Source organism: Leucopleurus acutus (assembly GCF_964270905.1).
Source record: "Leucopleurus acutus genome assembly, chromosome: 3".
Classification (NCBI taxonomy): Eukaryota; Metazoa; Chordata; class Mammalia; order Artiodactyla; family Delphinidae; genus Leucopleurus; species Leucopleurus acutus.
Window position 1 is genome coordinate 9029623 of NC_139145.1, and position 10136 is coordinate 9039758.

General features: G+C 53.9%; 2 protein-coding genes across 2 annotated transcripts; both read right to left on the reverse strand.

Annotated features, from left to right (window-relative positions):
• Window positions 1-3324, reverse strand: LOC309959164 (leydig cell tumor 10 kDa protein homolog). Its single transcript, XM_082835325.1, has 3 exons — window positions 3203-3324; window positions 3070-3125; window positions 1-754 (listed from the first exon to the last, which is right to left on the reverse strand). Exons 1-3 carry the CDS (start codon window positions 3297-3299, stop codon window positions 611-613), a joined length of 297 nt encoding a protein of 98 aa, XP_082691451.1. The 5' UTR covers window positions 3300-3324; the 3' UTR covers window positions 1-610.
• A 1278-nt stretch (window positions 3325-4602) lies between these two features.
• Window positions 4603-9693, reverse strand: MRI1 (methylthioribose-1-phosphate isomerase 1; the record flags this gene model as incomplete). Its single annotated transcript, XM_082835573.1, has 6 exons — window positions 9547-9693; window positions 9233-9471; window positions 8220-8395; window positions 6738-6914; window positions 6433-6657; window positions 4603-4748 (listed from the first exon to the last, which is right to left on the reverse strand). Exons 1-6 carry the CDS (start codon window positions 9676-9678, stop codon window positions 4603-4605), a joined length of 1095 nt encoding a protein of 364 aa, XP_082691699.1. The 5' UTR covers window positions 9679-9693.
• Between the last annotated feature and the right edge of the window lie 443 nt (window positions 9694-10136).

Here is a 10136-nt window from a genome sequence, read left to right on the forward strand (position 1 = left end):
TCGGCATTTTGACTCTACAAGGTGGTGTCAGTACCTGTCCTGCAGATGGGAAAGTGACTCACTAGGCTGCCTGGCCGGTCCCCGGCAGAGGGGGTGACACAGGCATGTCCGTGGAGGGTATGTAGGTGAGTCACCCAAGGCAGGAGGAAAGAACACTCTCCCCTGGCTCCCAGGCTGGAGGTGCAGAAGCCCATTCGTCCCTCGCTGGCACGTGGCTAGCCTCCTGTGGAAACTGCTGGGGATGGCCTGGTCGGCGCACCTGGCCGCAGGCCCCAGCGCGTCCCGCTCACAGGAGCATGTGACCGCGGGAGGAATGACAAAGTCAGGTTTATTGCTCTGGGTTAAGCCAGTGGAGACAGGATGTGGGGAGGGGTAGGGGGCACAGCAAGTTGGTGAAGACATCCTCCTGGCCTTGGCCTGCGCTTGGCCTGGCCTTGGCACGCTGGGAAGCCAGCCAGTGCACTTCTGACCTGCTGATCACCTGCTCACGGGCCAGGCCCCCAGTAAAGTTTGAGGCACAACCCAAGGCTCTGGGGAGCACGGCCTCTCCTCCCTGCACAGGCCTGAGCACAGACAGGGCTGCGGCGATGGCCTCTGCTGGGGTGCATCCTTAGGAAGGCGTCTTGGTGGAGGCGGGGTCTGCTGCCTTCTTTTTGGTGGGGGCCTTCAACAGCGCCAGCTTCTTGGGCAGGCTGGTGCTGGCTTTCATCAGCACATCATGTTCGATCTTCTTCCGGATCCCGCCCTCCAGGTTCTGGGGGAGCAACCATGGCATAATCAGACTGGGGCCTGAGGTGGGAGGGGGGGCCTGGTCTGCTGCCCTTTCTCCTGTGCGCTCACAAGGGGCCGGACCAGCAACTCCCCCCGAAACACCACCTGAGAGTCTGGTGGCTGGGGCTTAAGTCCTGCTTCTGCCCCATACTCTGGGAACACTGCACACCGAAGAACCCCTTCTCATCTCTGGATCTCAGCTTCTAGACCTCTGCCCATTTCCACTTCACAGCTGGGGAAACTGAGGCCCATGTGGTGAGCAGGCACTTGCCCAGGATTCCCAAATCATGTGAGCGATGGGAGATTGGAACCCAGCACGCCCAGAGTCTCCAGCCTCAGCCTCCAGGCGGGCAGCCTCCCCTTGTCTCTGCTTTGCTAATGGTGAACTGGGGCTCTGAGAAATAGGGCTGCAGGCAAGTAAAGGCACAGGAACCAGAACCCAAGTGTCTGGGTCCAAAACTGGTAGTTTAATCATATTACCTAAACTGCTCCCTTGCCCTACCTGTGAGCTCCAACGACCATGACAACCATGACTGTCACCACACGCCTGGGCGCAAGGGAAACAACAGCAAAGACACAGAAAAACCTCTGCCCTCATGAAGCTGACATTCAGTGCGTGTGGACAACACAGCTGTCAGTGACAAATTCTGGTAAACCTTTTTTTTTTTCCTTTGGCCACGCCCAGTGGCATGCGGGATCTTTGTTCCCCAACCAGGGATCGGAACTGGAACTGGCGCCCCCTGCAGTGGAAGCGCAGAGTCTTAACCACTGGACCGCCAGTGAAAGTCCCTCTGGTCAACTGTTGAAGGATAACAGATGACAAGTGCTGCTATGGAGAAAAGAATACAAGGGATGATGAGTGAGGGATGGGGTGGGGTTGCCATCAGGGATAGCCGCTCAGAAGCAACGCTTGCAGCCAGACTTGACTGGGAGGAAGGAAGCCGTGCAGATTTCTGGGAGAAGAATCCAGGCGGAGGAAACAGCTAGTGCAGAAGTTCTGAGGTGGGGCACGGAGCAGCTATGGGGCCAGTGAGGCTGGAGGGAGAGAGGGAGGAGGTGAGGGCAGGGAAAAGACAGGAGCGGAGTGTGCCGGGTCCTGTGGGCTGTGGGGAGAACCTGGGCTCTTCCTGAGTGAGGTGGGAGCCACGGAGGGTTCTGAGCAGAGAAGGGAAGTGCCCTGATTCAGGTGCTCACAGGTGCCCTCTGGCTGCCATGGGGAATGGCGGGGCCAGGAGATCTGGGAGGATGTGACTGCCCTGGTCCAGGTGGGAGATGATGGGATGGGACCAGGTTGGGGGGGTCAGAGAGGTGGGAAGTGGGTGGAATCTAGATTAATCCTGAAGGCAAAAGGGATGAGATCCAACCTGTATGTGAGAGAAAGGGAGAATCCCGAGTATCTGGAAGGAGAGACTGTGGCAGGATCATGGTGGAGTCGGGGTGCACAGTGGGGGTAGGATCAGGACCCTGGTTCTGGACATACTGAGCTTGAGATGCTCACGAGACACTTTCCCCCTCCGGCTGAGACATGGAGGTAAGCAGGTTGCTGGGTTCCCAGGTCTAAGAAAACTGAGTCTCTGGCGATCCAGTGGTTAAGATACCATCTTCCACTGCAGGGGGCACGGGGTTCAATCCCTGGTTGGGGAACTACCGAAAGCTGTGTAGCGCAGCCAAAACAAAAAACAAAAAACTGAGGCTCTAAACAATTTGCTCAAGATTATAGGGTGAGTTAGTGTGTGTTGTACAATTAGAATTCAGGTCTGCCTCCACCAGATCTCTTTGTAACTTCTCTTTGCAACCTTAACAAAAATCTCTTTGCAACTTCTTTATAAGATCAACCCTATTCACCTGCACACGAAAAAGCTACACTTAAAAACAACCACAAAAACGTTTATTTCAGCCCTGTGCTGTTCTCAGGGCTTTACAGGTGTCCTATGGCATTGAATTCTTACAACTCTAGGAGAAAAGTGCTATCACTACAACCATTTCTTCTTTAAGAAGCTCAGGGTGAAGATATACTAGCTGTCGATGGAACTGCGCTTTGCTCCCAGCACTGTCTTCTTGCAAAGCTGGGGTTTTCAACCCCTTTCCCAGGCTGCCTTCCCTCTCGAGGTCTATTAACGAGGACAATTTCAGCGAAAGCAGCCAGTGTGTGCTGAACACATTTTGCGCGCCACTCGTGGGTTTAGGAGTCTCACTGATTGGGAGATAATGTTTCCGTACCCACTGCACAAGGGAGGAAACTGAAGCTCACAGCACTGGGAGTTCTCCATCCCGGGTCTCTCACACGCTCGAACTCACCTTCTTGAGCTTTTGCTGTTGCACGATGCGTGCCTTCTTGGGTGCGATAACGAGACCTGGGGAGAGATGCGCTCTCGTGAGGCCGGAGAACCTCGGGCCCACCTCGCCCCCCAGTCCCCGGCCCGCTCCTCACCGCCCTTCCTCGGGCCCCGGTTCCGCTCCGAGGCTGTCGCCGCTGTCTTGCGCTTCGCTGGTTTCCGCGCCTGGAACTTGCGCTGCCCCTGCGCCATGATCAGTCATGCACCGGAAGAGGCGGGGCTGTGGGAGGTCGCAGACGAAAAACGCAGGGCACGATGGGATACAGTGGGGCCGGAGGGCGGAATGGCTCACGGGATACAACGTGGCAAAGAGTTAAAGTGACCACTACCCACGACGGTCGATGATAGCCCGCATTTCGCAAAAATTTCGAAGTAAAGGTTATAATGATAAGCTAACACTTACTGGGTGCTTATCTGCTTTATAAAACTTATGCTGTTTTATGCTCTTTATACATAAACTTCAAGTCTAGGACTTACGGTCAGGCAAGTGAGGCACTCTGGTGCAAAATTTAAGGGGTGCCCCGAACTTCAGTTATCAAGATAAAAATATATTCAACATTCAAAAATAATATTTTAATACAATGAAAAATCGTCCAAATACAGCCTGTGGACTGGCTGCTTGATGTTGTAAATAAAGTTTTGTTGGAACGAGGGCTGGTATCAGGAGTGGAGGGAGTAGGGTCAGGATACGCAAGGTCAGGGTTTCGTTCTATTTAATATCTTTATATTTTGTTCACCATGGATTGTTTTTGCATTAATTTTGATTTTTCGAAAGTAATGCATGAAGCTATTCTTTATCTTGACTACTGAGCTTCTCAGGGCCTCCTCTAAAATTTTGCACCTGAGGTGTCACCCTAATTCCAGCCCTGAGAGCAACCAAAAAGGGAGGTACTAGTATTGTCTCCATTTTGTAAATGAGGAAAACAAAGCATGGAGAGGTGAAGTGATTTGGCCAAGATCACACAACAGAAAAAGCGGTGGAGGACTTCCATGGCGGCGCAGTGGTTAAGAATCTGCCTGCCAGTGCAGGGGACACGGGTTTGAGCCCTGGTCTGGGAAGATCCCACGTGCCTCAGAGCAACTAAGCCCGTGCGCCACAACTAATGAGCCAGTGCACTAGAGCCCACGAGCCACAACTACTGAGCCCGTGTGCCACAACTACTGAAGCCCAAGCGCCTAGAGCCCGCGCACTGCAACGAAGAGTAGCCCCTGCTCGCCACAACTAGAGAAAGCCCATACGCAGCAACGAAGACCCAACACAGCCAAAAATAAATAAATTAATTAAAAAAAGAAAAAGAAAAGGCGGTGGAACTGCGATATGAACTCGGGCAGCTTGACTTCAGCTGCTGGGATCTTAAGGGCCATGCAAAGGCCCTGTCTGCTTTCTCTGTTCTGGGAAGAATTGTGGTTGGGGGAACAAGGTCAGCTTTTGGGCAGGCCATTCAATAAGTTTATTATAAAAATAATGGGGGCAGGATATGGACAGCTAGGTTGGTTACTTCTGGGGTCCATCTAGGGTGACCGTGGCACCTAGGGCTTCCCGGAGCTCCTCAGGGGCAAAGACACCCAGCTCTGTGATGATGCCGCCAGTGATGAGGTCGTGGGGGGTGACATCAAAGGCAGGATTCCAAACCCCAATTCCTTCAGGGGAGAGGGGGGAGGCAAGAAAGGCAGGTATTAGGCTCATTGAAAGTTCTCAAGCTATTGTCACCTGTCTCACTCACAGTGGTTTTTGGGATTGGGGAATCCTTGAGAATCTAGAGATCCCCACCCCCAAAGTGCATGAAGGCATGGGTTTTGATACCAGTAATGAATTTAGACCCCCCACATTCCTGGATTGTCACTGTCTAAGAAGAAGCCTTCAAAGTCTTATATACATCCACCCACTTGTGCCTGCTCCAGGAATTTCTTTAGGAAACTCCAAGAATCCACCCCAGGGCCTTTGCATGGGCTGTGCCCTCTGCCTGGATGCTTTCCCTCAGATACGCACATGACTTGATGTTTCACTGCCTTCAGGTTTTTTCTCAAATATCACCTTCTCAGTGAGAACTTCTCTGATAACCCTGTCTAATCCACCCCCTGCACAGACACTTCCCATATCCTTCTGTGCCTCATTTATTTCTCCTCAGCCTTTACCCCCTTCTAACATACACTGGAATTTTGTTATTTACCTTGTTTGTTGTCTGTCTCCCCACTGGACTGTCAGCTCTATGAGGGCAGGGACTTTTATGTTTTTTTTCACTCCTGTTTCCCCGGCCCTATCATGTCACCTGGCACTGGCCAGGTGCTCAAAAATATTTGCTGAATGAATAACAATCTCTTACACAAGAGGCTGCAAACTCTGTTTTCTCTGGTTCACAGTTTTTTAAGCCCACTGAATTAGCTGCCAGCTCTCCAAGTGTGGGAGCTTTCAAACATATAACAAACGTAAGGCTTCTCTTAGAAAAATCAGAAGAAAGACCTGTTCTCCTGGGGTCTGCATTCCCGTGATCCTGGGCCAGAACAGAGTATCGGGGTCCCCAGGGGGGAGGGACACGGTGGGTTGTCAACTCTGCTTTCCATGGTCTTATGGGTTTTGATCAGTGCTAAATAATTAAGCCTCCAGGAAAGCAGGAGCACCAAAAAAATCACGAGAAAATATATATTTTTTCAGAATGAATGTATCTATTTTTATTATCTATCTATCTATATTCTTTTCCATTATGGTTTATCACAGGATATTGAATACAGTTCCCCGTGCTAGACAGTAGCTCCTTGTTGGTTATCCATTTTAAATATAGCAGTGTGTACACGTCAGTCCCAAATTCCCTATCCCTAACTGGTCCTTTTAATAAAAGGTTTTTGATCATACTTGTTACTATTTAACGAGCACTAAGGGCCAGGCACTGTTCTCCACTTCACGTGGGTTAATTACACTGAACCGCCTCGGGTATATGAGGTAGGTCATGAAAACAGCTCATGGGGCTCTTAGGGATGAATTTTAGGCAACCAGGCTACACAGCCGGGAAGTGTGGGGAGGCTGAGAAATATCTGTCTCTTCATAAGCACTCGGCCAGGTGGTACTCTTATTTCTTATTCAGGTGAGAAAACAGAGGTGGAGAAGAGCAAGGCAATGCGCTCAAGGCTTCCCAACTCATTAGCTGTATCTTCTGACCTTGAATCTGACTTCCAAGACGTGTCTGCTCTAAAATATGGCTTGAAGGAGCACCTTATGCCCCAGAAGGCTGATGACACCCCAAATACCACCTGCTGCCTGTGAAGGGGTCAGGGTGCCTCAACAGAGGTGCCCAGGCCTATGGTGCCCCCCTCTGAGCGGATGGCTTACCGGGTGCCGCAATCCTGACCCCGCTGACATGGGTCAGCTCCTGGCCAGGACGCTCCTCGATGATGATCTCCCGGCCCGTCTTCAGGTGGAGGTCACACGACGAGCTGGGGGCAGCCACATAGAAGGGGATGCCGTGGTGCTTGGCGGCGATGGCTAGCTGGTAGGTGCCCACCTTGTTGGCCGTGTCGCCATTGGCAACCACGCGGTCGGCTCCCACGACGACAGCTGGGGAATGAGATGCCGGGAGTCACCACGGGGCCCTGGATGCCTGGAGCCCTGCCCACTGGCACCCCCCACCTGCTGACCTGACACTCCATAGTGGGCCATGGCGGCTGCCGCCATGCTGTCGGCGATGAGGGTGGCGGGGATCTGCTCGTAGACGAACTCAAAGGCCGTCAGCCGGGCTCCCTGGTTGTAGGGCCGGGTCTCCGTGCAGAAGGCACACTCCAGACGGCCCAGGCTGTGCAGCGAGCGGATCACACCTGTGGGGCCCAGCCCACCGGGAGGATGAGATGCAAAGGGACAGATGGGCAGGGCAGCCCACTGGTTAGCAGCATGGTTCTCCAAACCATGCAGTCCCACCCCCGGGCCCTTGCAGTGGCTGTTCTCTCTGCCTGGTACAAATGTGTTTAGAGAATGCCTTCTCCGTGAGGTCTTCCGGGATTCCTCCATCTCACAGAGCAACCCTCGCACTGCCAACCCCTACTCTTTCTCTTTAGCACTTGCCACCTTCAAATGCATCATACGTATTTGTTCTGTTCCTGTGTCTGTTCCTCCTATTTTCCTGCTCCTGATGGCAGAGATTTGATCTACTTTCTCCACTGCTGGGTCCCTAACTCCTAGAACTGTGCTCGGCACACAGTAGGTGCTTAATAAATGTTGAGTGACTGAAGGAATGGATGCATGTATGAATGATGGGGTACACAGGAGATAAGCATTTACTAAGCATCGATATTTGTTGAGTGAATGAATGAATGTCTTGCCATCAGAGCCTCAGGCCCAAGGGTGGCACCTAGGCAGGTAGCGAAACCTCCTGGAGAATTTAGGATCAAGTGGAATCCGCTGCCTTGAACTCCAGGACCCAGTCCCCCTGGTCCTGGTCACAGCTACCCTAATCTTTCTTTAGGGGGCTACGCCCTACCCCTCAGTCCTCTTGGAGTCCACATCCCACCCACTTTCTTTTTTTTAAATTTTAATTTAACTTTATTTTTATTTAAAAAGTATTTAATTTTTTTTTTTGGCTGCACTGCACGGCTTGTGGGATCTCACTTCCCCATCCAGAGACTGAACCTGGGCCACAGCAGTGAAAGTGTTGAGACCTAACCACTGGACTGCCAGGGAACTCCCCCCACCCATTTTCTAGGCACATGGCACAGGCCAGGCCTATCGAGTGACTGATCCTAGATGGACAGATGACTCCATCAGAGCCCCCGAGGTACAAGGAGACTTTTCTAACACTGTCGGAATAGAGACCCTAGGCTCTTTTCCTTGTGATCTGAACCCTGGCCGACGAGTGGAGCATGAGGGTGATGCCACCATGGAGGAGGGCAGATCTTAGGGATACGGATAGATGGACCCTGATGCTATTATTTGGGCCTCTGGATCCAGTCATGCCTGAAGCCAACCCCCTGAGTGTTTCTGTACAAAAACTAATCAATTCACATTTTGGGGGGTGTATAATTCACATTTGGGGGGGTTTGGGTATATAATTCACATTTGGGGGGGTTTGGGTTTCTTTCTCTTGCATCCAAAAAGGGCCCTCCCCTATCCCTGTGATGCCCACTCACCTAGGGCTGTACCATAGCCAGCAGTGGCCAGCGCACCGGTGTTGCAGTGTGTCAGCACTATCACCTTGCCGCCCTCGGGGGCTGCCCGCTCTAGGAGGTGGCGGGCTCCCAGGTCCCCGATGCTCCGATTGTCCCGGAGGTCTTTTGCCAGCATGTCCTCGGTCCAGCGGATCACTCTGGGGCCGACAGGGGACTCTGGGCACAAGTCACAAGCCTTCAGGGCCCACACCAGCCCCTCCTCCCTGCCCAACACCGCTCTCCTGGAGCTCCCCTGCTGAAAGCCTCTCACAGCTGTGGGTCTGGACCCTTCTGCCACAGCCACCTGACTGTAACTCCATTTGCTCTTGAGACACACTTACTAAGCACTTCCTGTGCATCAGGGGCTGGGGGACACAGCAGTGAACAAGACAAAAATCTCTGCTCCTCTGGAGCTGACACGGAGGTGGGGGAAGCAGGTGATGAACAGACAATAAAGTGAAGGGAAAGGCAGCGGAGTCAGGAGACAGAGGACAGGAATGAGCTGTATTATACGGGGGGTGGGGAAGGCACAAACCTGAAATCTGAAGGAGAGGAGATTAAGTAGATGGATACCTGGCTTGCAGAAATGGTGTGTGCAAAGGCCCTGAGGCAGAAGGCACCCTGGTGGGGGTTAAGGAACATGGAGAGTATCTGTGCAGCAGATGGGGAGGGAGGGAGTGGGAAGAGAGCAGGGAGAGGACGAGGGCTAGAAACAAAATTCTACAAAAGCAAAAACTAGGTAAATGAGGTGGCACTTAAAAGGGCCTCCAAGGGCAGATAGGGCTGGGGACGTTCAGGGAGCTCAAAGTCAGGGCATTGAGTTCAAGGATCTCGGGGCCAGGCTGCCCGGTGGTGAGTCCCAGCCCTGCCTGTGTGGCACTGGACTAAGAGCACTTTGCCTCAGTTTCCCCATCTGTAACATGGGTCGTTGTGCAAAAAAAAAAAAGAATGAATAGCCGCCGGTTAAAGCAGCGCTTGGCACAAGGCTCCTCTACCTCTCTCGGACCGCCTCCTCCGTGGCGCCCTCCCGCTCCGCTTCCTGGGCTGCGAGGTCGGCCAGGTCTCGGGCGGCGCGGGCCATGTTGACGGCGGTGGGCCGGGCGGTGACAAGGAAGCTCAGAGCGTCGCGCACGAAGGCCACGAGCGCGGCAAGTCCGGGTCCCCCGGCGCCCGCCTGCAGCTCCACGGCGAGGCTGAGGCAGCCCACGAGCGCAATGGCTGGGGCGCCGCGCACCTGGTGGGGAAATGGGGGCGTCAGGGACTGCAGGCATGGGAAGCCCCCCACCCCGGTCCCACCGAGCGACCCCACCTTCATAGCGCGGATGGCCTCCCAGGCCTGGCGCACCGAGCCCACCGCCTCATAGCGGCTCTGCTGGGGCAGCAGCAGCTGGTCGAGGATCTGTAGTGAGCCCCGCGAGTAGCGGATCGCCTCCAAAGTCATGCTGTTGCAGCCGCGATCACCGCCTTTCCCGGGGCTCAGCTGGCCGCGCGCACCAGAGGCGGGGCCGGAAAGGGCGCAGGAGGCGAGGCCAGGGCCCCAGGGGTGGGACCTCTCCCGGAAGGAGGAGCGTGCGCACATCAACTTCGCTGGCTCCCGGGACCCGCCAACCAGGCGCCGGGTCCTACTTCACCTTCTCCGCCAAACCTGGGCAGTTAGCCGCCCCCTCGGAACCAAAATGGTGCCACTATTTATAGGGTAACTATTGCATGCCAAGCCCTGTGTTTGGCGTCTGGCTATAGCAAGACTCCTAAGTGCCAGGTGGGTACTCTCAGGTGCCTGACTTCTTCAGCCAGAGCCAGTGCTGCCTGTGGCCTCACGTAGAGCAAGGCACCAGAAGGGGGTTCTGAGATCCAACAGACTCTTACTGCTGCCTTGAGACCTTCCCATCCCCGCGGGGA